Here is a 27225-nt window from a genome sequence, read left to right on the forward strand (position 1 = left end):
CAGTCTGCTGAGCCATGTATCTAATCCCATCATGTGTGATACAGCCTGCTGAGCCGAGTATCTAATCCTATGATGCGTGATAGTCTGATAAGCCGTGTATCTAATACCATTCCCTGTGATACGCTCCGCTGAGCCCTGTATCCAATCCCATCTTTTGTGATACAGCGAGCAGCATCAACTAGCAGAATTGGCGCTGCCACTGTCCACATCTTGGTATCACTTTGCAGTCACCAACATAATGTCCGCCCTGTGATCTTAGTAAGGCTGTGTGCACACGTTGCGTTTTTTCCCGATAAAAACGCTATAAAACCGCAAAAAAACGCATACAATAAGTATCCCATCATTTAGAATGAATTCCGCATGTTTTGTGCACATGATGCGTTTTTTTTGTGGATTTCCCACTACAAAATGCATTGGGAAGTGTCCGGAAAAAAACGCAGCAATAACGCATCAAAACCGCGTCAAACGCATGCGGTTTTCTTGTGGATTTCTTGCAGAAAATGTCCGGTTTTTCTCAGTAATTTTCTGCGAGAAATCCTGAACGTGTGCACATAGCCTTAATGTCATCCTCCCTTTCACAAACACCCAGGAGAGGGGAGCAGTGACGTCAGACACATAAGCAGACCCTGCCCACATTTACAGCAGTGGTAAAGTGAGTTAGCGCTCCACTAGATTTTCATGGCTAATTTCAGCAGCTGCTCCCCCTAGTGTTCAAGAGTGGAAAATATCAATGCTTTTATATATATATATATAATTTTTTACCTTTTTTATTTTTAAAAGTTTTTTTTTTTAACTTAAAATATTAATACTTTACACTTTTTGAATTGTTGAAAACATTTTTGGATGACACATTCCCTTAATAGGCAGAAGAGTATTAATTGGTTTTTTTTTTCAGGAAATTTAAAAGGGTATTTCCACTACAGTGATAATGATGACCTATCGGGTCGATTATCACTATCAAAATCGTGGATGACCCCTTTAAGAGACACTTGGACCGCCCCTTTGAGCACGCTGACCTGAGCCTGTTTCTCCCGCCCACCGGCACCTGTGCCCGCTCAGACAGCACGTCACTCACGATACTACTCTGTGTAGGAAGTGGAACGCTATTTAAAAGTAGCACTTCAAGGCCACGTGATCCCAAACTTACTCTCCATTGGCGGAGTCCACAATTTCTACGTCAGCCTCTTCTGCCGCCAAATACCATTTAGAGGCGGAGTCGAAACTTTTTTTTATCCAATAGACAGCTGCAGGAAATGACGTATCTGTTTATAAGCTCCTCCCACAGGAAAATAAACTGTAGCTGTCTTGCATTTCAAAGCAGCGGTGGGTGGGGGGAGTGTGTGTTGCCTGGCTACACGGGATGTGACGGACGGGGTCCTGCATGCGCGTGGTGCACGCTGGGTATTTAAGGCCTGGCGGGGCGCACGGCCGATCATGTGTCCGTCCGGAGGGCGGGTAGGAGGGGTCAGGGACCGGCTGAGGCGGTTGATTCGGGACGGTTTGAATCGCGAGTTGCAGCCGGTAGCCTTGCTCCTGCCCGCCGCCCTGCTCCTCCTGCTGTTCGTGTACTGCTGGCCCGGGCTCAGCGCCCTGCTGCTGCTGCTGCTGCTGCTGCTGTGTGTGCTCGCCGGCTGGGCTTATAGCTGCGCGGGCGGCCGCTGGGGGAGACTTCCTGTGTGGGCACCACGTGCGGCCGCGGGGAGGCAGCGGCCTGTGCAGCTCAGGAGAGCGGCGCTCCGGTGGACTCCTGCCTCGTTACTGCTGCTGATGGGCAGCTACCTGGGGAAGCCGGAGCCGCCAGCCCGGGCTGTGGGGCGCGGGGCCCGGGACCTGAGAGAGCGGCTCGCAAGACCCAACCCCGCGGTGCCGACCCCTGCCCGGCGCCTGTCGTTCAGGTGGGTGCTGGTGTCTGGGCGCCCGGGACGTGTCTCTACCGTGGGCCACCCGTGTGTGGCGGCTGCCTGCTGTGCTGCTACTGGAAGCCCCCACTGTGTGCCCTCTGGGGACCCTGTGGTCAGTAATGGGGGTCCTGAGCTCTGGGGTCAATCTGCGGGAATGGGGGTCCTGAGCTCTGGGGTCAATCTGCGGGAATGGGGGTCCTGAGCTCTGGGGTCATTCTGCGGGAATGGGGGTCCTGAGCTCTGGGGTCATTCTGTGGGAATGGGGGTCCTGAGCTCTGGGGTCATTCTGTGGGAATGGGGGTCCTGAGCTCTGGGGTCATTCTGTGGGAATGGGGGTCCTGAGCTCTGGGGTCATTCTGCGGGAATGGGGGTCCTGAGCTCTGGGGTCATTCTGTGGGAATGGGGGTCCTGAGCTCTGGGGTCATTCTGCGGGAATGGGGGTCCTGAGCTCTGGGGTCATTCTGTGGGAATGGGGGTCCTGAGCTCTGGGGTCATTCTGCGGGAATGGGGGTCCTGAGCTCTGGGGTCATTCTGCGGGAATGGGGGTCCTGAGCTCTGGGGTCATTCTGCGGGAATGGGGGTCCTGAGCTCTGGGGTCATTCTGTGGGAATGGGGGTCCTGAGCTCTGGGGTCATTCTGCGGGAATGGGGGTCCTGAGCTCTGGGGTCATTCTGCGGGAATGGGGGTCCTGAGCTCTGGGGTCATTCTGTGGGAATGGGGGTCCTGAGCTCTGGGGTCATTCTGTGGGAATGGGGGTCCTGAGCTCTGGGGTCATTCTGCGGGAATGGGGGTCCTGAGCTCTGGGGTCATTCTGTGGGAATGGGGGTCCTGAGCTCTGGGGTCATTCTGTGGGAATGGGGGTCCTGAGCTCTGGGGTCATTCTGTGGGAATGGGGGTCCTGAGCTCTGGGGTCATTCTGTGGGAATGGGGGTCCTGAGCTCTGGGGTCATTCTGTGGGAATGGGGGTCCTGAGCTCTGGGGTCATTCTGTGGGAATGGGGGTCCTGAGCTCTGGGGTCATTCTGCGGGAATGGGGGTCCTGAGCTCTGGGGTCATTCTGTGGGAATGGGGGTCCTGAGCTCTGGGGTCATTCTGTGGGAATGGGGGTCCTGAGCTCTGGGGTCATTCTGTGGGAATGGGGGTCCTGAGCTCTGGGGTCATTCTGCGGGAATGGGGGTCCTGAGCTCTGGGGTCATTCTGTGGGAATGGGGGTCCTGAGCTCTGGGGTCATTCTGTGGGAATGGGGGTCCTGAGCTCTGGGGTCATTCTGTGGGAATGGGGGTCCTGAGCTCTGGGGTCATTCTGTGGGAATGGGGGTCCTGAGCTCTGGGGTCATTCTGTGGGAATGGGGGTCCTGAGCTCTGGGGTCATTCTGCGGGAATGGGGGTCCTGAGCTCTGGGGTCATTCTGCGGGAATGGGGGTCCTGAGCTCTGGGGTCATTCTGCGGGAATGGGGGTCCTGAGCTCTGGGGTCATTCTGTGGGAATGGGGGTCCTGAGCTCTGGGATCATTCTGTGGGAATGGGGGTCCTGAGCTCTGGGGTCATACACCTGCCGTGTTGAATGGATTCTGATAATTGATTCATGCTGAGCTACATGCCGTTTGCCTCCATGTCAGGCAGATGTGTTACTTGTAAAGCTCTGACTTTTTAGAGAAAACCTTTATTTAAGGCCGGTTTCACACGTCCAGATAATTCCGGTACCGAAAAAAATCGGTACCGGAATTATCCGTGTCCGTGTGGCCCTATGTTTCTGTGGCACATCAGTGTGGACACGTGTGCCCACTGGGTACCACACGCACCGTGCTGGGTACCACACATACCAGCATCTGGTGCTGAAGCCGCGATTCATATCTTCCCTGCAGCAGCGTTTGCTGCAGAGAAGATATGAATAATATCTTAAAATACTCACCCGCCTCCCTCGTTGGCGGTCGCTGCTTCCTGTTCTGGCCGCATCTTCTCCTGTATGCGGTCACGTGGGGCCGCCGATTACAGTAATGAATATGCGGCTCCACCCCTATGGGAGGTGGAGCCGCATATTCATTACTGTAAATGAGCGGCCCCACGTGACCGCAAACAGGAGAAGGTGCGGCCAGGACAGGAAGCAGCGCCGGCGAGGGAGCGAGCCCGGTGAGTATTTTCAGAACAGCGGGGGGGGGGGAGGGGGGGCACATAGATCTTTATTTTAAACACTATTATTCATATCTTCTCTACAGCAAACGCTGCTGCAGGGAAGATATGAATGGGGCTTCAGCACCAGTGGGGCGGACAGCGCTTAATGTAGCGCTGTCTCCTGCACGGCACACAGACTGCACACCGGTACGCGTTTTACACGGACCCATTGACTTTAACGGGTCCGTGTAATATGTGCGCTCCCACGAACACTGACATGTCTCCGTGTTTGGCACATGGAGACACTGTCTGCAAAAAATCAATGACATCTGCACAGATGCATTGATATTTATGTGTCTACGTGTGTCCGTGGCTCCGGTACGTGAGGAAACTGTCACCTCAGGTACCGGAGACACTGACGTGTGAAACCGGCCTAAAAGGGGTCTCTTTAAATAAGAAAGCAATGTACCGTACAGGGCTGATGTGACTTCGGCTTCATAGTCCGTAGCTGCAGTTTGTAGTATTTTGTCAGCGTATTTCCGTTCTGATGGAATATTGATTAGATGCGACTTTGGTCACAGGACACGATCCCTGACCCAGTAGTGAGGTTTTTGGGACGGTGCTGCTGCAGGAGGTGAATATTCACTCTTTCTATACAAGTCCGTCTGAGTACCGGTGTTCACCCCACAGCCATAGAACATGTGTCCTCTCCTCTGTGGAGAACGATTAATCTGACATCCACATCAATGAATGATCTGACTGGTTTATATTCTACTGCTGTCCTGTAAATTCCTTACGTCTGTATATAATATGGATGTCTATTAAAGCTGTTTTTTTTTTTCTCCAACTCTAGGGAGACTCCTATTGTAATGAACCGGCCGTTCATGAGCCCACGCAGGCGGTACCCTACCCACCAGCCCCAGTTCAGTATGCCGGGATCTCTTCCTTCTGTGTATATAGATGGCTTTCCAAGAAAACCTCTGCTGTCTCCTAAACATTCTCAGATGCGCAGTCCTGGGACAGTGAAAATTGCCCGTCCTGATGCGAATATTGCTCGATCGCCAGTGTAAGTGATCTGCTGTTTTAGGAGTTTTTCAAAGGTTGGGGGGGCGCTGAAGGTGTTATATGGAGTCAGGTGGGTTTAGGCCATTGCTACAGCAAGTTTGTGTGGCTTAGTTGCAGTGAAGCTGCTCTGCCTAAACCTTGCGACTGACTCTTTTAATCCTCTTTTTCTTCCAAGAGTCATAATTATTATTATTATTATTTTTTTTATGTCCATCTAACCATATGAGAGCTTTGCAATTTGTGGAATGAGTTGTAGGTTTTAAACTAGATTATTCATTTTATAATGTGATTCACTGAAAAGAAAAATCGGTGCGTTGAAATTTAAGCCCTTCACGACCAGAGGTATTCTTGTTTTTTTTCTTTTTTTTTTTTTTTTTTTTTTTTTGCTCCCCCACCCTTCTTCCAAGAGCCATAACGGTCTTTAAAATTTTTGGTCAATATGGCAATGTGAGGGCTTGCTTTTTTTGCAGGACAAGTTGTACTTTTGAACGACCCCATTTGTATCAACATATCGTGTACAAATTCCAATTGCGGTGAGATTGCAACAAAAGTGCAATTCCAGTTGAGTTTTGTTTTCTCCATGTTCACTAAATGCTGAAACGGTTCTGCAACTATGAACTCGCAATGACCTGGAGAATCCGAGACGCCAAACGTGTCTAGGTTCTTTTTTTTTTTTTTTTTTTTTTTTTAATTTAAGTGGTTAAAAAAAAATACAAAATTTGGTTAATAATAAAAGGCGTCATTTTCCAAGATGTTGCATCTCCATTTTTCGTGATCTTGGCCTGGGTGAAGGCTTATTTTTTTTGCCCGCCAAGCTGATGTTTTTATTGATAACATTTTGGTGTAGATACAAAGTTTTCATCACCAGTTATTGCATTTTATTGTAATGTAATGGCAGATGAAAAAACATAATTCTGACTGTTTTAAATGTTTTTTGCTTGTTGCTCTGTTTATCGATCGGGTTCATTCTTTTATATTGATCGGGTGATTCTCAATGCGGCTATTCCAAATATGCATACTTGATTTTTTTTTTTTTTGAATGGGGTAAAAGGGGTGATTTGAACTTTTAGGGTAAGTTCACACAGGGCGTTTTTGCAGCTTTTTAATGCTAATTTTCAGCTGCCTTTTACAGTACCAGCAAAGCCTATGAGATTTCAGAACTCTCATTCACACGCATTGTATTTTTTTGTGTGATCAGTATTTTGTGCTTTGCTGCGTTTTTTTTTTTTTTTTTGAACATGTCACTACTTTCAGCGTTTTTGTTGTTTTTCACCCATTGCGTTGAGAAAACGCAGCAAAAACACAGGTATCATTATTTGCTGCATTTTTGCTGCTGAAAATTCAGACATTAACCAGGACAAAGAGAAAAAAACGCACCAAATGCGCAACAAAAAACTCACCTAAACCTGCGTTTTTGACACCGCTTCTTTCCTGCCAAGATCAGGTTTTGCTGCAGCAAAAACACCGTGTGTGAACTTACCCTAATACTTAATTTTTTTTTATGTTTTTTTAAATATTTTGATTACTTTTTGCATGCTGCAATAGTCTCTATGGGAGACGAGAAGCTGCAGTACTTCGATCGCATCTGCTACTCACAGGTGATGATCAGATCGCCTGTGTAGCTTAGTTGCTATGAGCACCGACCACGGGGCAGCGCTCATAGCAATTCAGCAATAACAACCATAGAGGTCTGCTTCAGACCTCTGGTTGTCATACCAACCCATCTGTGATCCATGATCATGTGACGGGGTCACTAATGGGCGGGATTTATGATGCACTTCCGGTAAGCGCGAGTTAAGTGCTGCTGTCAGAAATTGACAGCAACATTTAACTAGTTAACAGTGGGTGTATCGTGAGTCCACCCGCAGCTATTGCAGGCACATGTTAGCTGTATATATCAGCTGCTGTGCCCGGAAAGGTGAGAGTCCGACATCGGCGTACTATTAAGCCCGATGTTGGAAAGGGGTTAAAAAAAAGTGCAATTTCACAATTTTAGGGGGGTGTTTTTTATTTACTATGTTCACTAGAAGATAAAAACTGACCTGGCTATATTGTCCTGGACAGTACGATTATGCAGATACTAAACATGTATAGTTTTTTGTTAGAAGTGGTTAAAAAAAAAAAAAAAAAATACACTGCTTGTCGCCATCTTACTTTAAAAAAAAAAAAATGCTATGGGGTCTTAACCTCTTTCTACCATTGGACGTGCTATGTGCTAGGAGCGGTCACGCACCGCTCCCGGCACTTTAACCCCCATAACCATGATCAAACAAGATTGCATCGTGCAGGGAGGGGGCTCCCTGCATGCTTCCCTGAGACCCTCAGAACAACGCAATGTGATCGCGTTGTTACAAGGGTCTCCTCTGTTCTCCCTGCTGGCCCCCACATCCAAGATGGCCACAGGGGTCCTGCAGGGAGGTGGTTTGTCAGTGCCTGCCAGCAAGCCTCCTGTACTGCCTGTCAGATTGCTGATCTGACCCAATGCTGTGCAAAGTGTCAGATCAGCAATCTGACAATATATAGTGACTAGCTATTGAACCCGTTCTACGCCCGGGTGGCGAGCATTTATATTGGTATATGGTCTCCATCCTGGTATGTGCTGCTCCATCCTGCGCCCCCATCCTGTCATGTGCTGCTCCCATCCTGCGCCCCCGTTCTGTCATGTGCTGCTCCCATCCTGCGCCTCCATTCTGTCATTTGCTGCTCCCATCCTGTCATGTGCTGCTCCCATCCTGCGCCCGTTCTGTCATGTGCTGCTCCCATCCTGCGCCCGTTCTGTCATGTGCTGCTCCCATCCTGCGCCCGTTCTGTCATGTGCTGCGGCCATCCTGCGCCCGTTCTGTCATGTGCTGCTGCCATCCTGCGCCCGTTCTGTCATGTGCTGCTCCCATCCTGCGCCACCATTGTATTATATGCCCCCCGCTCCAGTGTGTATGCCCCCGAATGCTGCTGCCATATAAAAAAAAAAAAAAAAAAAATACCATACTCACCTATCGTCCGGCTCCACTGCAGGTATGTCTTCAAGAAAATGGCGCCGGAAAGCGGGGACTGCGCAGGCGCCGATTCCGGCAGCAGGAATCGGCGCCTGCGCAGTCCGCGCTTTCCGGCGCCATTTTCTTGAAGACACACCTGCAGTGGAGCCGGAGTGTGTCTTCAAGAAAATGGCGCCGGAAAGCGCGGACTGCGCAGGCGCCGATTCCGGCAGCAGGAATCGGCGCCTGCGCAGTCCGCGCCCTCGGGAGCAGAGGAGCCGGGAGACGGAGCCGCAAGCAGCGCTGGAACCGGGAAAGGTGAGTATACTTACCCTCCCTCCTGGCGGTCCCTGACTCTCCGGTGGAGATCGCGGTATGCGTTCAGTGCTTACGCATACCGCGATCTCCCGGGAGCGTCGCTCTGTGAGGCCCAGACTGCGCCGGCGCTTGCGCAGTCTATAGAGGCTTCGGACAGAGTGACGCTCCCAGCGTTATATTATAGATGTCCCGCCCTGGGACAATGTAAAAAAGAAAAATTATACACTGCAAAAATATTTTTGTAAAAATTCCCAAATAAAGAACAAAAATATTGTTCCAATAAATACACTTCTTTATGTAAATAGTAAAAAAAATAAAAGTACACATTTAGTATCACCGCATCCATAACGACCCGACCTATAAAACTCCCACTAGTTAACCCCTTCAGTGAACACTAAAAGAGGCAAAAAACGCTTCTTCATACCGCCTAACAAAAAATGGAATAACACGATGAAAAAGATGTAAATAGAAATAGTACCGCTGAAAACGTCATCTTTTCATGCAAAAAACGAGCCACAACACAGCGTCATCAACAAAAAATAAAGTTATATCCCTCAGAATAAAGCGATGCAAAAATAATTTTTTATATAAAATAGTTTTTATTGTATAAAAGCGCCAAAAACATAAGATATAAATGAGGTATCGCTGTAATCGTACTGACCCGAAGAATAAAGCTGCTTTATCAATTTTACCAAACTTGGGACAGTGTAAATGCCCCCCCCAAAAGAAATTCACAAATTGCTGGTTTTTGTTCATTCTGCCTAACAAAAATCAAAATAAAAAGCGATCAAAAAATGTCACATGCCCGAAAATGGTACAAATGAAAACGTCAACTCGTCCCGCAAAAAACAAGACCTCACATGACTGGAGCAAAATATGGAAAAATTATAGCTCTCAAAATGTGACGCCAAAACTTTTTTGAAATAAAGTCTGTGTGACGGCTGCCAAACGAAAACCCTCTATAAATAGTAAATCAACCCACCCCAGGGAAAAATAATAAAATTAAAAGTATTTTTCCATTTTCCCATTAGGGCTGGGGCTAAAGTTAGGGCTGGGGCTAGGATTACGTTTACGGTTGGGTTAGGGGTGTGGTTATGGTTAGGAATGTGGTTGGGGTCAGGGGTGTGGTGAGGTTAGAGTTAGAATTGGGGGTTTCCACTGTTTAGGCACATCAGGGGCTCTCCAAACGCAACATGACGTCCGATCTCAATTCCAGCCAATTCTGTGTTGAAAAAGTAAAACTGTCCTCCTTCCCTTCCGAGCTCTGCCGTGCACCCAAACAGAGGTTTGCCCCCACATATGGGGTATCACCGTACTCGGGACAAATTGGACAACAACTTTTGGGGTCCAATTTCTCCTGTTACCCTTGGGAAAACAAAAAATTGGGGATGAAAAGATCATTTTTTGTGAAAAAAATATGAATTTTTATTTTTACGGCTCTACATTATAAACTTCTGTGAAGCACTTGGGGGTTCAAAGTGCTCACCACACATCTAGATAAGTTCCTTAGGGGGTCTAATTGCCAAAATGGTGTCACTTGTGGGGGTTTCCACTGTTTAGGCACATCAGGGACTCTCCAAACGGACCATGGCATCCTATCTGACTTTTCAGTGCAGAATTGGCTGGAATTCAAATAGCGCTCCTTCCCTTCTGAGCTCTGCCATGCGCCCCATCAGTGGTTTACCCCCACATATGGGGTATCGGAAAACAACTTTTGGGGTCCAATTTCTGTTACCCTTGGTAAAATAAAACAAATTGGATCTGAAGTAATTTTTTTTGTGAAAAAAAGTTAAATGTTCATTTTTTTTTTTCTTTTTTTAAACATTCCAAAAATTCCTGTGAAGCGCCTGAATGGTTAATAAACTTCTTGAATGTGATTTTGAGCACCTTGAGATGTACAGTTTTTAGAATGGTGTCACTTTTGGGTATTTCCTATCATATAGACCCCACAAAATGACTTCCAATGTGATGTGCTCCCTATAAAAAAAAAAAAAAAACTAAAGTAAAAATGAGAAATTGCTGGTCAACTTTTAACCCTTATAACTCTCGAACAAAAAAAAAATTTTGGTTCCAAAATTGTGCTGATGTAAAGTAGGCATGTGGGAAATGTTACTTATAAGTAACCACCGATCAACCAAACCGCTGCATGACCATCTCTACCCTCACCTACTGTATCCTCACCCATCCCTTGTAGATTGTGAGCCTTCGCGGGCAGGGTCCTCATTCCTCCTGTACCAGTTATGACTTGTATTGTTTAAGATTATTGTACTTGTTTTTATTATGTATACCCCTCCTCACATGTAAAGCGCCATGGAATAAATGGCGTAATAATAATAATAATAATAATAATAATAATAATAATAATAATAATAATCTTCAGAGACCTATAAGGGTATGTTTCCACATTCAGGAAACCTTCAGGATTTGCTGTGGATTGGACACGTCCAATCTGCAACAACCAGATGTTAAAGTATAGTGGAGGGGATTTTATGAAATCCTGTCTCCACTATGTGCGCACGGCCGCATCTGGCGGCCTGCGTAACTGGACATGTCGCATGTCTTTTCACACCGCAGCATGTCCACTTATCTTGTGGAGACGCTCAGTCTCCGCAAGATAAATAAGCCTATGAATACGATGTGGTGATTCCTCATGTGTTCAATGAACACATCCAGAATCACTGTGCGTACAACAGGGGGTGGCGCTTTGGACGGAGCGGGGTATCTGCTGCGTCAAAAACGCAGGGATTCCAGACAGTGGAAACATACCCTAACACTTTCAGTTTTCGAGACATCGGGTTGTTTAATGTCTTATTTTTTTGTGCCCTGAGCCAATTTTTTTTTTTTTTCCTTTATGGATATCATTTTGAGGTAGATACAATGTTTTCATCGCCTCTTGTTGCATTTTATTTCAATGTTACAACAGCCAAAAAAAGGTTTCTTTCACGTGATCTAGACTGTATGCTTCTGTTAATACATCCCAGAATTGCATTTGCCTTTTTTTGCTGCTGTATCACACTGTTGACTCATGTTCAGTTTCTGATCTATTAGTATACCCAAGTCTTTTTCACATGTGCTGTTGCTTAGTCCTATTCCTCCCATTCTGGTTATGCTTTTTTCATTTTTATTGCCCAGATGTAGTACTTTGCATTTTTCCCTGTTAAAAATCATTGTTAGTTGCTGCCCACTGCTCCAGTTTATTTATATATTTTTTTGAATCCTCTCTTCTTATTAGCTGTCCCTCCTAGCTTTGTGTCATCAGCAAATGTACGGTAATCAGTTTACCCTCAATTCCTTCATCTAAATCATTGATAAATATGTTTAACACAGTGCTCAGGACAGAACCCTGTGGTACCCCACTTGAGACATTCTTCCAACTGGATGTGCAGCCATTTACGACCACTCTTTGGGTCCGATCACTAAGCCAGTTATGAATCTACCAAACAGTTGCCTTGTCCATTCCATACTTAATCATTTTTTTCAATAAGGATGGTGTGAGATACTTTGTCAAATGCTTTGCTGAAGTCAAGATATTCTACAGGGGTTGGACCAAATAATGGAAACGCCTAACATTTTGGCATCATAATCTTTGAACATGTTATAAACATGCAAACCGTGACATATGCTAATGTTTTGTAGTTGATTTGTGTTGTGATGTGTATGTAAATTAACTGTTTTGCTGAATTGTAAGAACATTGATGAGAACCTGATACCAATGGCAGACCTCTCGGATTTTCAAAGAGGCCAAATTGTTGGTGCTCGTATGGCAGGCGCTAGTGTAACAAAGTGCCCGAATGCTTGGTGTGTCAAGAGGTACTGTCTCCAAAGTAATGACTGCGTTTGAAAGAGAAGGAAAAACGTCCGCAGCAAAGCACAGGTCCGATGGAAAGTTGAAGTTGAGTGAGAGAGACCGTCGGACTCTAAAGCAAATTGTGAGAGATCGCAAGACAACGGCTCCGAAAATCACTGCTGAGCTCAATGAACACCTAAAGAACCCAGTTTCCAAGAAAACTGTTCGTCGGGAGCTGCACAAATTAGGATTCCACAGAAGAGCTGCAATTAGAAAACCGCTGCTCTCAATTACAAATGTTTCCAAGTGTTTAGAGTGGTGTAGAAACCTCCAGAATTGGTCCCTCGAGCAGTGGAAACGTGATATTCTCAGACTAATCATCGTTTACCCTATTTCCGACCTCCTGCCAAGTGTACGTTTGGAGACAGCCGAAAGAAGCATTCCATCCAGACTGCCTTCTCCCAACTGTAAAACATGGCGGAGGTTCTTTGATGATCTGGGGTGCTATTTCGTGGAGATCCGCCGTGCCAATGATATCCCTTCATGGAAGAATTAACAGCCGAGATTATTTAGGCATTTTGGATGACCAAGTGCATCCAATGGTTCAAGCACTGTTCCCAGAGGGGAATGCCATCTTTCAGGATGATAATGCACCAATTCATACAGCTAGAATCGTTAAAGCATGGCACGAGGAACATTCTAATGAAGTTGAGCATCTCATCTGGCCCCCACAATCCCTAGACCTCAACATTATTGAGAATTTATGGTCGATTTTAGAGATTCAAGTTAGATGTCGATTGCCGCCGCCATTGTCGCTCAAAACTGGAGGGTGTTTTAAGTGCAGAATGAGCTAAAATTCCTTTGGAAACAATTCACATCTTGTATGAATCCATACCTCGGAGATTTGAGGCTGTAATCGCCGCAAAAGGTGGACCTACACCATATTAAACTAATTTTTGTTGATGTTTCCATTATTTGGTCCAACCCCTGTATATCTACAGCATTTCCCTGATCCACCCAGTCAGTGATTGCCATAGAAGGAAATTAAGTTAGTCTGACATGACTTATTAGTTTCAAACCCATGCTGAGTGTTTAATCACTTCATTCTTATCCAGGTACTTGCATACATGTTTAATAATTTGTTCAAAGATCTTTCCTGATATAGACGTCAGACTCACCGGCCTATAGTTCCCCTGGGTCCACCTTCTTCCCCCCTTTTTTGAAGATAGAAACATTTGCTCTTCTCCAGTCTTCTGGGACTTCTCCTTTTCTCCAAGAATTTTCAAAGATTATGGAGAGTGGTTCAAAAATTTCTTGTGCTATCTTTCAGTACTCTGGCATATAATTCATCTGGACCTGGAGACTTGAATTTGTTTGTTAGCTTAGTGTTTCCTCACTATCTTTCTGTTTATAGATATCTTGGATTTTTCTACTCTTTTAATAGGACAGTGAAAATCAGTTGGTTACGTTTCCTTTCTGAGAGAAACCAGATGAAAAATACCACTTCATCATTTCCATCCTGTAAAAATCCTATAGCATCTTTGACTTTTCTTTTTTACTTTTGACATATCCCCCAAATCCTCTTTTTATTGCTTTTGACGTCTCTTGCAAGCCTTAATTCATTGTCCGCTTTGGAAAATCTGATTTGTGCTCTGCATTTTCTGCAGACAACATTATATTTTCCTCTTTAGATATGCCTCCATCTTTGCATTTGATAAAGTTTTCTTCCTTTTTAGCATGTTTAAGTTCTGTGTTCATCCATCCTGGTTTCTTTAAATGCTTCCTATTCTTCCCTCTTTTCGGAATTAACATCAGGAAACCTAAGATCTCTGTACTGCTTCGTTAGTGGAGGAATAAATACAAGATATTGGCTTCCATTATATTCTATTCAGATCTAGTCTGTGCTGTCTGTTGTAACACTTCTTGGATAGTAAAGAATTTAATTATATTTATTTTTTTTCTTCCCTTCAAAGGTTGAACAGTCTGTTATCTACAAGCTCGACCTCCCCATCGGTTACATGTCCACCTCCAGACCCTTGTGCAAAGGAGACTGTGCTCAATGCCATCCGAGAGCGCAGAAAGAGAATGAACAAAGATGAAGAATACAATGGAAGTGGAGAGATGGAGAACAAAAGACGGTAAGAATTCAGAATGCTGACTATGGCAGGAGGCTTAACCTCAACTTTGCCTTGACCTTGTAAGCTAGACAATGTGGGAGACTCCAGTAGAGAAGTACTAATGAAGAACTACAGCGTATTAGTTTTAGTGGAGCTGTACTGATTAGTCCAGAGCTTAGTTAGCTGTGCTGCACGTAATCTGTATCTGACAGTAACAGTAACTTTTCTTCCCCCATCTTCCGCTAGGAGGCAGGTTACCAGTGAAAATGGGGAGTCTTCAGCTGAATCACCGGTGGTAAATGGTTCCTTGGCTTGTGTTTGCAAGTGAGTAATGTCAGTTTCATTAGCCCATGTTGGTGTTTATTTTCTCATTGACTGTGTAGCTGTTCAGTCTTACCTGGTTTTACATGGACCATTTTAAAAACGTAAACTGTGCAATTCTAAACAAGTGTGCCTTGTTGTGGGAGTTATTCCAAGAAGTACACATTGGCATTTACTGCTTCAACAGCTTTATTGATATTTATTTTTTATTTTTCTGGCTCTGAATATACATGGTCATTTTTCTAACTTTTGCCTGTACCTACACACTTGTTTCTTCAGGTCAGACACCCTGAAAAGGGCACTAAATACACTTGATGAGATGAGCAACAAACGCTCCCGTACCTCCTCAAATAGCTCACTGAGTAGCTGCACAATGAATGGATTTACAGTGCCCTCTCATAATGCAATCACCAGCTCTTACAGTTCTAGCAGAGTACTCCTACAGGTATTGTATAGATAGAAATATTATATGGCTCTTTTTTTTTTTTTTTATATATATATAGAAGGCCCATACCAGTGACCAATAATATTGTATTGATATGCAATTGTTTTACCTCCTTTAGAAAAGAAAAAGAAATTGCCAGAATACATCTGTAATTTCAAGCCCTTCCTCATCTCGTAGCCAAACGCCAGACGTGTCATCTAAAAAGGCCAGGTAATGGCTGTAATCTATGCTGAAGGCTTTAGCTGCAATGTGTTGTCAAAGGGGTGGGTGGGAGAGTATTTAAAGCGTATATTAATGGTGTATAAAATCTGAAATGACCAAAGTTTGAATATTTTCAACTTTGAATCTCAGGGAATCGGTTGCTGACTTTTGCCATGAAAACCTAGTGTAGTGACAGTTCACATTACAACTCCAATGAAAGTAGGCAAGATTTGCTTGTATGTCTCACATTTTCCTTTCTGGGTGTTTGCTAAAAGATAGGGAGAATTAATTTTGGGGACGCAGTGCAACTTTTGTTTGTGAATGTGGCAAGCAGCAACAATTCTTTTAAAGGGAACCTGTCACCACCCCTCCCCCCCAGGCCTATTAAAGTAAAAGCCACCTTCAGCAGTACTAAGGCTGCATTCGGTGAAGATGGCTCTTATGTTTATTATCCCCAGGAATGCTGAAATACTCAGTGTTATAAATTTCCCGCCATACCTCTGAGTCAGGGAGGTATATTTTCTCCCCCTGACTCAAGCGTCTCATAGCCGTCAATCATCGCCCCCCCCCCCCCCCTCCCCGGGCAAAGTAAAAAAAAAAAAAAAGTTTTGCATGTGTGGGGGAAAAAAAATTCCTTAATAAAAATAAATCGTTCCAAATAAAATTCCTTTAAATAAAAAAAAAAAAAAGTATACACATTTAGTATCGTTGCGTCCGTAACGACCCGTCCTATAAAACTCCCACTAGTTAACCCCTTCAGTGAACACCGTAAAAAAACAAACTCTTTATTATCATACCGTCTAACAAAGTGGAATAACACTCGATCAAAAAGACTGATATAAATAACCATGGTACCGCTGAAAACGTCATCTTGTCCAGCAAAAAACGAGCCGCCATAAATCATCATCAGCGAAAAAATAAGTTATAGTCCTCAGAATAAAGCGATGCAAAAATAATTATTTTTTCTATGAAATAGTTTTTTATCGTATAAAAGCGCCAAAACATAAAAAAAGATATAAATGAGGTATCGCTGTAATCGATTTTACCAAACGCGGAACGGTATAAACGCCCTCCCCAAAAGAAATTATTGGATAGCTGGTTTTTGGTCATTCTGCCTCACAAAAATCAGAATAAAAAGCGATCAAAAAATGTAACGTTCCGCAAAAAACAAGACCTCACATGACTCTGTGGACCAAAATATCGAAAAATTTAGCTCTCAAAATGTGGTAACGCAAAAAATATTTTTTGCAATAAAAAGCGTCTTTTAGTGTGTGACGGCTGCCAATCATAAAAATCCGCTAAAAAACCCACTATAAAAGTAAATCAAACCCCCCTTATTAAAGGGAAAAATAAAAAAATGTATTTATTTCCATTTTCGCGCTAGGGTTGGGGCCAAAGTTAGGGTTTGGATTACATTTACGGTTGGGAATAGGGTTGGGATTAGGGTTAGGGGTGTGTCAGGGTTAGAGGTGTGGTTAGAGTTACCGTTGGGATTAGGGTTAGGGGTGTGTTTGGAGTAGGGTTTCAGTTATAATTGGGGGGTTTCCACTGTTTAGGCACATCAGGGCTCTCCAAACGTGACATGGCGTCCGATCTCAATTCCAGCCAATTCTGCGTTGAAAAAGTAAAACTGTGCTCCTTCCCTTCCGAGCTCTCCCGTGTGCCCAAACGGGTTTACCCCAACATGGGGTATCGGCGTACTCAGGACACATTGGACAACATCTTTTGGGGTCCAATTTCTCCTGTTACCCTTGGGAAAATACAAAACTGGGGGTTAAAAAATAATTCTTGTGGGGGAAAAAAGATATATTTTTTTATTTTCACGGCTCTGCGTTATAAACTGTTGTGAAACAGTTGGGGGTTCAAAGTTCTCACAACACATCTAGAGAAGTTCATTGGGGGGGGTCTAGTTTCCAATATGGTGTCACTTGTGGGGGGGTTTCAATGTTTAGGCACATCAGGGGCTCTCCAAACGCAACATGGCGTCCCATCTCAATTCCAGTCAATTTTGCATTGAAAAGTCAAATGGCGCTCCTTCCCTTCCGAGCTCTCCCACGCGCCCAAACAGTGGTTTACCCCCCCACATATGGGGTATCGGCGTACTCGGGACAAATTGGACAACAAATTTTGGGGTCCATTTTCTCCTGTTACCCTTGGTGAAATAAAACAAATTGGAGCTGAAGTAAATTTTTTGTGGAAAAAAAAAAAAAAAAAAGTTAAATGTTCATTTTTATTTAAACATTCCAAAAATTCCTGTGAAACACCTGAAGGGTTAATAAACTTCTTGAATGTGGTTTTGAGCACCTTGAGGGTTGCAGTTTTTAGAATGGTGTCACACTTGGTCATTTTCTATCATATAGACCCCTCAAAATGACTTCAAATGAGATGTGGTCCCTTAAAAAAAAAAAAAAAAAAAAAAAAAAAAGTGTTGTAAAAATGAGAAATTGCTGGACAACTTTTAACCCTTATAACTCCCTAACAAAAAAAACTTTGGTTCCAAAATTGTGCTGATGTAAAGTAGATGTGGGAAATGTTACTTAAGTATTTTGTGTGACATATCTCTGTGATTTAATTGCATAAAAACTCAAAGTTGGAAAATTGCAAAATCTTCAAAATTTTTGCCAAATTTCCGTTTTTTCCACAAACTCGGGTAATATCAAAGAAATTTTACCACGATCATGAAGTACAATATGTCACGAGAAAACAGAATCACCGGGATCTGTTAAAGCGTTGCAGAGTTATAACCTCATAAAGGGACAGTGGTCAGAATTGTAAAAATTGGCCCGGTCATTAACGTGCAAACAACCCTTGGGGGTAAAGGGGTTAAAAATATCAGCTTAGCGCGCAAAAAATAAGCCCTCACTCGACCCCAGAACATGAAAAATGGAGACGCTACGGGTATCGGGAAAATTGCGCAATTTTTTTACATTTTTTTTTTTTTTTACCATTTAGACACCAAACATGTCCAAGTTATTTTTTTTCTTTTATCTATGAACTCTTAATGACCTGGAGAATCAAAATGGCAGGTTAGTTTTAGCATTTAGTGAACCTAGCAAAAAAGCGGGGGAATTGCACTTTTTTTTTTTTTTTTTTTGCAGTTTCACTGCACTTGGAAATCCCCCCCCCCCCCCCTGTTTTCTAGTACACGACATGCTAAAACCAATGATGTTGTTCAAAAAGTACAACTTGCCCCACAAAAAATAAGCCCTCACATGGCCATATAGACGGGAAAATAAAAAAAGTTATGGCTCAGGGAAGACTGGAGCAAAAAGCGAAAACGCAAAACCTAAAAAAGCTGGGGTCATGAGGAGGTTAAAGAAAATTGCATAGGGTAGTTCATTGTCCTTAAGAGGTCCTATGTCTAAGATGCGCACACATACACGTGCATTTCCTAGCTCCTCCACGTCTGGGAAGGTCTATGGGGCTTAGGGTGTATATTTTTCTTATGGTGCAAGTTAGAATCTTTCTATAAACTTTTACTGATATCAAAGATTCTGAGCTACATGTCTTCTCACTAGCTCCGTTCTGAAATTATATGTAGTAATTGTAATTTAATGTCTGTTTCTTATAGGGATGACATGCATGAAACGGGCCTGTCTACCCCAGTGAAATCAGGCAGTAGGGATCAGTCGGAGGACTGTAAGTTACTGCTATTGTCAAATTTTGTAAAATGTAATATGAAGTGTATTGGTCCTTGCGTTTATGCTAGCCATTGCGAAAGATTGCTGAACTGTATTTTGGTGGCATCAGACCAGTAAGCTTCATAGCTGACCAGAATGGGGTGCTGCTCGCTTCCAACATTTTTTTTTTTTTTTTTTTTTTTTTTTCCCTCATTTGCTTCTGAGATATATAGATGTTGCAGTTGGAGGCTTTTCACTTTCCACATTGAAGTAAACCTACAAGCTCGGCCATGCGTACATGCCTATGGCACCGTTATAAGAAATGGTGTCCGCTTTAATAACTGGCTTGGTTTTGCCTCCTGTTCTCAAATGCTTGGGTGCTTTCAAAAGCAATGCGAGGGGAAAGTGTAGCAGCTGCCCATAGCAACTAATTATTCTCCTCTTCTCCCTTAGTTAATACCACTTCGTCCTCCAAGTCTTCTGCCTTTAATTCATCTGAGAATGGAAGTGGCGGGCCTCGTAGGAAGAAGGTTTTGTTGGTGTGTTCAGGGCGTGGAGATCTTTACCCGCTGGTAAATACTTGTATCTGTTCTTACCCATTGACCGTTTTCCACCTTCATGAGGTGTTCAAAAAGTGTTCTTCTCCCTGTAGCCCCCACCACCTATTGTTGGATACAATATAACATCAAAGGATCTGGATTATGAGAAGAAGGCATTTTTACAGAGGCTTAACAAGGCACTGGAAGAACCTGCTGGTGAGCATTTTAGTTACTGGACGGCAAATTGGTAAAACCTTGTCCAAATACATACGGATTTTTTTTTTATTTTTTTTTTTACAGATCTTATCCCTGTCACCTCTACTCCACCAGTGACCACCATGGTTACTGCATCACCTCTCTTTATTTTATCTAATACGACGTCCTCTCTGACATCACATACCTCTACAGCAGGCAGTAACCCCTTACTACAGAGCCTAGCAAAAATGCAAAGCAAGGAGGGTTCACAAGGTGAGGAAGCTGATAATGTCTCAGCATGTTTGACAATATGGGGTCTAATCTCCACTTTATCCAAGCTCCCCTATCCACAGGCTGTGGGGTATTGCAGCTCAGTACCATTCACTTTAATAGAGCTGGTACGGGAAAATGTCCATGGGCAGGGATTGAACCATTTTATTGGGGAGAGCGGGGAGCAACATTTGTGGCAACCCTCTCAGACCAAACTTTTCGACATCATTGGTTGTTTATCCAGTGTATGGTCATAATGATGTGGAAGAGCCGTGGCCTGAAAGGACTCTCCTAAAATGTTTAGTTGGCAGAGTCTCGTTTTCTAAAATGGGACAGTCGTTGCATTTGTAGATAATAATAATAATAATAATAATTTTTATTTATATAGCGCCAACATATTCCGCAGCGCTTTACAAATTATAGAGGGGACTTGTACAGACAATAGACATTACAGCATAACAGAAATACAGTTCAAAACAGATACCAGGAGGAGTGAGGGCCCTGCTCTCAAGCTTACAAACTATGGGGAAAAGGGGAGACAAGAAAGGTGGATGGTAACAATTGCTAATCATTAATAATCATTAAATTATGAATGGAAAGTGATGAAATGAATACTGTTGGAGGAAATAGCGCAAAAATAGGGTCTGATTGAATTGTACTCGCCAGATGTAGCTAAATTGAAGCTTTGTGGGAATTGGCTGCAGCAGACCCACAGGTCCAGTAGAAACCGGCCGTTGGATAGAGCCTGTTTCCTGATGAAGGAGTCTTAGAACTCTGAAACGCGTTGGATAAAAACCACATTTATTAAATACGTTCGGACCTTCAGTGATTCAGCAGCGCAGAACAAAACCACGCATTCTCCCATTACGTCTAAGTGGAAAGTGATGGCCTATCACTAGAATATTCCACCACTCTGGGGAATTCGGTCTCCTAGAATCTACAGCTCTGGTGTATCCCTTTAGACCGTTCATTTCGTCTTATTACATGTGGGAGGCAAGAAGCTCTGCGGGGAGTATTTAGGCTTTCAGGTAGGACTACATCACTGCTGCAGCACTTTCTTTTGTTCTCAAGATCAGTGGTGGTCACACGTACAATGTGACATTGCTAACTAAAATGCTGTTTGTAAACCCTGGCAAGTGTATAACTGAGACCTGATGTGCTGTCATCTAAAATGCCTTTGTTTTGTCCTTCAGAGCCTGTACAAACTGTTGCTGCAGACTTTCCAAATCAGAAGGTGGTCTCGTTGGGTTTGTCTCCTAAAGATGTCTCCGGTGAGAATGTTTCCCTCAAGCTGGTGTCCCCACCACCTGCAGCGGCGCCCAGCATCTCGGCATCCCAGCCCAATGGTGCAGTCCAGAACAAAGCTGACTCAAAAAGTAGTCTTCTCCAACTCCTTACTCAGCCAACAGTGACTGACTCACAGTCTACCTTTAAGCCACTATTTCCCAGTAATGTGGGTGCTACTCCAACCATTGTTTCCTCCAGTGGGCCATCTGTGCCCTCTGTCACTTCGACAAATACTTTTAAACCAATATTTGGAGAGCAAAGTGTCCAGCAGAATCTACCTGCAAATACATTTAAGCCAATATTTGGGGACTCGTCTCTTCAGCAACCTGCCATCACGTCTGTATCCCCTTTCACATTCCAAGTGAATTCCAATCCTACATCCACTGCGCCTCCATCTTTTCCTGGGTTTGGTGCTACAGTGACCAGTACAACTCCAAGCACGGACAGCGGTACCAAGCCGTCAATTTCTTTACCGGCGTCGAGCAGTGCCACCACTAGCTTTAGTGCAGCCTTTCCGGCGGCTGTAACCTCTAGTAGCACAGCTGCCTCTGCTCCCACAAATTCATTCTTGGGAAGCAGCACAAGCTTAGATTCCCAAACAAAGACCACATTTGTATTTGGACAAGTGCCTACCTCGCAAGCAACACCTGGCCTGAGTGTGTTTGGGAATACGCAAACTGCTCCAACTTCTCAACCCCCACAGTCGTCCATGTTTGGCTCTACAACGTCTGCATTTTCAGCTGCGCACAACTCCAATCCTCCACCCTATCCTGCTAGTTCTGGTGCATCCACTTATAACAGTAGCTCAGGGAGTGGGATACAGGCAGACAAACCTGCCCCTAATTCACTTGCTAACTTTGGAACATCTGGAGCTCCCTCTACATTTGGATCGGGTACTCTGCCCACTTTTGGGGGCAGCTCTCAGACAGCATTTGGTGCAAATTCCCAACCAGCATTTGGATCAAATGCAACTTTTGCATTTGGAACCGGATCTGCTCCTGCAACAACAAACCCAATGACTTTTGGCTCAATGAATAGCACACAAACAAACAGTACCCCCACAACAGGCCAGTTTGGTGCTTCAAAACCCTTCTCTTTCGGAGAAAAAACAAACACTTCTGTGTCCTTTGGGTCAACCACAAGCACTGTGCCTGCGCCAGCTATGACTTTTGGAAACTCTTCTGCAGCTCAGAATAGCACACATGGGACCTCTGGACTAACAGAAAACAAGCTGTCTTTTGGTGAGTGTAAAATTGTCTTGTATTTGAGTGAAATATGATTTTCAGTGTCTTTTTTTTTTTTTTTTTTTTTTTTTTTTTTTTTACAATAATTTATTGAAAGCTGCTTGTTGATACAATAAGGCAGTAAGGGTAGCCCACACTTTATTGCCATAGTTAATAAGGAGATTAAAGCGGCAAACTATATTCTCAGAGGAGCTGCCTTGCGAGTTTTTTTTTTTTTTTTTCCTTCTCTGTGAACAAGCCCTTTAAAGGGATTTTCATGTGTGTTCTTCAGGAGCGCACTGCTCTTTACGCCTGGCTTTCTTGCTGTGGGACCGTGCACTCCCGAATATTAATGGGTAACTGAGCCGATGGCCTGAATTATGCCCACCAAGTGGCATTGGCTCTACCGCCTCAGGGGTGCCCAACCTGGCTGGATGTAGTGATCTGCAGGGATGGCTGTAAATAATTTACAACAACCAATTTTACAAATGTATGATCACAAGGCAATCACTTTCTAATAAGTCCCTCCTGATATGGTGAGTCCACTCGACTTTACCTGGAGACAGCTTAACAAGGTAATTCTAGTACACGACCTTTGCAAAGTAGCGCACACACGTGCCATCACATGCCATTAACAGAGCAGAGGAAGGATGACATGCGTTCAAATGGAGTCTGCATCTTGTGTCCAAGGCTGCCATGTTCAATATCTGTTTTTTCATACTACAACAGTGAGAATAGTTTGGGTTTATATTCCCTCCTTGACCTTCTGGCTCATGTGCACTTCAGGTTTCTCTACTGTAATCTTTAAAAGCTGTTGTAAAATGGTCTGGGTCTGCTATAAGGCATGGAAAGTTTGTGTTGGGCCATGTGCACACGTTCAGGAAAATGTGCATAATTTTACTGAGCAAAACCGGATTTTTCTACAGGAAATCCGCATGTGTTTTTGCATGTGTGTTTTTTTCTTTTTCTTCCCCCACCCCCCAGAGCTTCCCAATGCAATAATGAGAAGCAAATTCGCAAAATTAATGAACATGCTGCTGGTTTTTTTTCGCGGGGGAAAAAAAACGCAGCATGTGCACAGAAATTGCATAATGCATTAAAACTGATGGGATGCTTATGTATGTGTTTTTTCCGCGGGGAAAAAACGCGAAAAATCCTAAACCTGTGCACCTACCCTAAAACGTAGACTGGTTCCCACTTTGAAAATATCTATATTTGCCCTTGAGCAGCATAAATCAGCTGACTGGATCCCCTCTATTGACTGGGCAAGCCAAAATGTCAGACTGGCTTATGGGTTGAATGTCTCTTATTTCGAATTATTCCATATGATCTCTTTACCTACAGGGACACCTGCTGCACCATTTGGACAGAATGCCTCCCCTGCACCCATTAATTTTGGGACTCCAACCTCATCGTTTGGCAGCCCTGCCCCCACCTCATTTGGTAAAAATGCATGTTTGATTGGCTATGATTTGGCATGAGCAAGATATGAGAAAAAAAAAACAAATGTTCTATTGACCTAGTCATTTGAGAGATTTTTTTTTTTTTTGCAAACCTAGTTGTTTTTGTATGACACCAATGTACTAGAAACTCCAAGTGTAATGAATTATGGGAGGGTGAGGGACATGAGGGCCTGCACAAAATAATTCTGCTATTTATTTGGGGGGACTTCTTCATAGTGTGTGGAAGAAATGACCTTGTAGTATGATAATCCAGGTCCGTGTAGTTGCCCAAATTTGTATGGAGGTTTTTGTAGAAACTGTGGGAGGGTGACTGAGGGCAGTGGGTCTTTGTTTTTTGCTTTTTGGGAGGGGGTCCCTGATGTGAGACTTTACATGCGATTGTCTGCTTGTTCTATATAATGCAATACCACAGTGTAAAGCTAAAATGACTGTCTATTATGACGACTTCATGGGCTTTACAGGAGTACCACCATGGCATTGTAAAAAAGAGAAAATTGCGATGAACCTGCACTTCACCCCTTAACGACCGCCAGTGTGCCTTTTAACAGCAGACGTTATGGGGCATTACTCCTTGGCGCCACTTTTTAACGGATCAGAGAAATACGTCCATAGCGTCCCCCAGCATCAGAAAGTCTCCATTGTTTAGGCTTCTGGGATAGCGGAGACTCTGGAGAATATGATCAGGGCTGGTTTTTCCAGTCTTCTGTCACGTGATTGCCGATATTCACTGAATAACTGCAATCGCGTTAGAAATGTTTTTTAAAATCAGACACTTTTTTTTTTTTTTTTTTTTCTCCTGACTTATCATGTAAGGAGAGAGAAATGATGTCCCCAGGCCACCCACGGTGCCTCTGTACCAGTAATGCCATGCACCAGCGCTCCTCCGCCTGTTCCTTGAGCAAAGTGTTGGGTGCAGTACACACACCCAGATTGCAGGGATTTTTTTTTTTCGATTGATCCCTGAATCGCTGTAATCTAAAGTCCAATATTTGTAATTCCCCCTCCCCTAATCGGATTAAATTTTTTTTTTTTTCTTTCTTTGCCTTTTAGCTAGGGTTTGGGGTTGGATGTTAAGTTTTAAGGTTAGGGTGTTATTTTTTTATTTAAAAAAAAAAAAAAAAAATTACTATTACGGGTGTTTTTTATTTATTTATTTTTTTTTGTTCGACATATAAAATAAAACAATGGCCCGCAGAGCAGGCGTCCAAGCCCATGTTGCTTCGGGAGTGAAACAGAATCTGCTTCTGAAGCAAAACAGTGTTCAGCCAGTAACGAGTCCTCCTCGCTACCACTGGGCTGTGGGATCCAGTGGAAGGGAGTCTTTCGTCACTTCTGAAGCCTCAGGCAGGCCATATTCTGCAGGCCATATTCATTCTAATCGTGATGGTGCATATTCCCCCTTTTTTAGCGGCCCTTGGAATAAAATTAAATGTCACAAAGTTTATCCTCCTCTGAATTTTTCCAATTTTGTTGTTCCAGTAGTCTTACAATTCCTTCATTTTGGTGAGCATTCCCAAGCCCTCCCCAAGAAATGACCTAAAAGGGTATTCCCATCTCCAAGATCATATCCTGACATGTAGTAGGTGTAGTAATATTAGCAAACACCTCCATTGAGAAATGTAGTATTTTTTTCTGATTTGCTATGTTTTTCCTTATGTTCAGGCATTGCAGTATCTTGGCTATCCATCATGGATACCTAAGGTCTTGACAGCTTGTTTAATAATCACTTTTTTTCTGTTTTCTCATTTGTGTATTAAGGTCAATCAAGTCATGGTTTCTCAATCGGAGTAACGTCTAAATCTTCAGGAACTCGGCAACGACTTATGGCCCGGCGCCAGCATGCCAGGAAGAAGTAGAAATGTGGCACTGCATCCTCTGGCTCTTTTAAACTATATATACTATATTTTCACACTTGGCATGATTTTTTTTTTTTTTTTTTTAAATGAGAAGGCTGGACACTCTGAATTCTTACCCCAGGGGGCAGTCAATGCTTTCTCCCCAGGCGAGGTCTATAGACTATTGCTAACCTCTCCTGATTCTTCTGATGGAGCTACTATAACATGCACACTGACACTGCCAAACCGTTCAACTGCTCTTGCACACGTTGGACCATTGCCACCTTGCTTTATGCGCGTTCTCATCTGGACGGTGTGGTCCTCCTGTGACTGGAAGCTTTTTTTTTTTTCTTCTTTTTTCCCCCACTGTATAAAAGCATTCTGTAGAACTTCGTTTAAGATCAGTTTATTTGCAGTGCCGCCAATTTTTTGCCTGCTTTTTCTCTACTTGATGATCTAGGTAACTTGATATTCTACCTATTGCTGAGATTCTCTGCAAGGGAAGGAGTGCCAAAAGCCTGGATCCAATGTACCATGACATGCGCAATGTTCGTACTGAATATTTAACACATTTTGCAATCTTGAAACTGACCAAGTGATCTGCGATGGCGGACTTGCTCCCTGGTGAATTGTGCATATTGCCATGTGTATACAAGGGACTCGTGTGGTTTTTTTTTTTTTTTTTTTTTTTTGCTTTTTTAATTCAAAATTTGTCAGGATTTCTCTCGTCATGCCAGGACTTGCAGTAACCTGCCATTGTATAAATCATCATTTCTGTTCTCCATTTATTTGCTCTGACTCCTAAAGACTTAGGACGTTTGGACTGTTTGAGTAACCCTCACTTTTCTTTTCACTTGTACAGGTGATTTAGGGGGTTGAAAAAAACAACTTTGTAATAGAGAAATGTGCTTTTTTTTTATGATTCATTTTTAAATTTCTCACTTTACAGGTACAATCAGTCTACAATGACATATAGGTTGTTGTTGTTTTCCGCACCTACTACTGTGATAGCTACAGTTCTCCATAGAACTTTATGAGAACTAGCGGTCATCTTTCCTTGCGGCAGTATGTCTGCCGTCTGCTTTTTAGTTCCTAGAATTTTAAAATCTCAAACTTTTGTATCTGTTATGGGAGAGAGTCTGTCTGCACTTTTATCGATGATTTTATCCATGAGTGAAAGATCAGTCCTGTAGGACAGAGGTCCCCAACTCCAGTCCTCAAGGCCCACCAACAGGTCATGTTTTCAGGATTTCCTTTGCATTGCACAGGTGATGCAATTATTACCTGGGCAAGACTAAGGAAATCCTGAAAACATGACCTGTTGGTGGGCCTTGAGGACTGGAGTTGGGGACCTCTGCTGTAGGAGAAATAAGCAAATTTGTCTTCAGATGCATTACTAAGTTGCTTAGGGTTCAGGTGTAGGATTGATTTGTAAAAACTAAGACTGTTACTCTGTAAAGCAGTTCTCCACCCTCCGGGGCAGATTGTATGCTCCAGAACAAGCGGGCGCCATCCTTAACTTATGACGTGCTTTTGGAATTGTCAGTCACTTTATTT

At 43.7% G+C, this 27225-nt stretch overlaps 1 protein-coding gene across 1 annotated transcript; it reads left to right on the plus strand.

Annotated features, from left to right (window-relative positions):
- The first annotated feature begins 1395 nt into the window (after positions 1 to 1395).
- Positions 1396 to 26572, plus strand: POM121 (POM121 transmembrane nucleoporin). Its single transcript, XM_069761386.1, has 13 exons — positions 1396 to 1895; positions 4864 to 5076; positions 14126 to 14290; positions 14516 to 14593; positions 14870 to 15035; positions 15154 to 15245; positions 18808 to 18875; positions 19310 to 19428; positions 19509 to 19611; positions 19696 to 19863; positions 21054 to 22388; positions 23715 to 23813; positions 25592 to 26572. The coding sequence occupies exons 1-13, from the start codon at positions 1435 to 1437 to the stop codon at positions 25687 to 25689; spliced, it is 3165 nt and encodes a 1054-aa protein (XP_069617487.1). The 5' UTR covers positions 1396 to 1434; the 3' UTR covers positions 25690 to 26572.
- The last annotated feature ends 653 nt before the right edge of the window (positions 26573 to 27225 follow it).

The sequence above is a fragment of the Ranitomeya imitator genome, chromosome 3 (genome assembly GCF_032444005.1).
Source record: "Ranitomeya imitator isolate aRanImi1 chromosome 3, aRanImi1.pri, whole genome shotgun sequence".
Taxonomy (NCBI): domain Eukaryota; kingdom Metazoa; phylum Chordata; class Amphibia; order Anura; family Dendrobatidae; genus Ranitomeya; species Ranitomeya imitator.

Excerpts from the sequence above, each read along its gene's own strand:
- POM121 (XM_069761386.1), top strand. The coding sequence starts at position 1,435 with ATGTGTCCGTCCGGAGGGCGGGTAGGAGGGGTCAGGGACCGGCTGAGG. Across the intron at positions 5,077-14,125 it reads AATATTGCTCGATCGCCAGT|GTTGAACAGTCTGTTATCTA; the intron begins GTAAGTGATCTG and ends TTCCCTTCAAAG. Across the intron at positions 19,864-21,053 it reads AAGCAAGGAGGGTTCACAAG|AGCCTGTACAAACTGTTGCT; the intron begins GTGAGGAAGCTG and ends TTTGTCCTTCAG.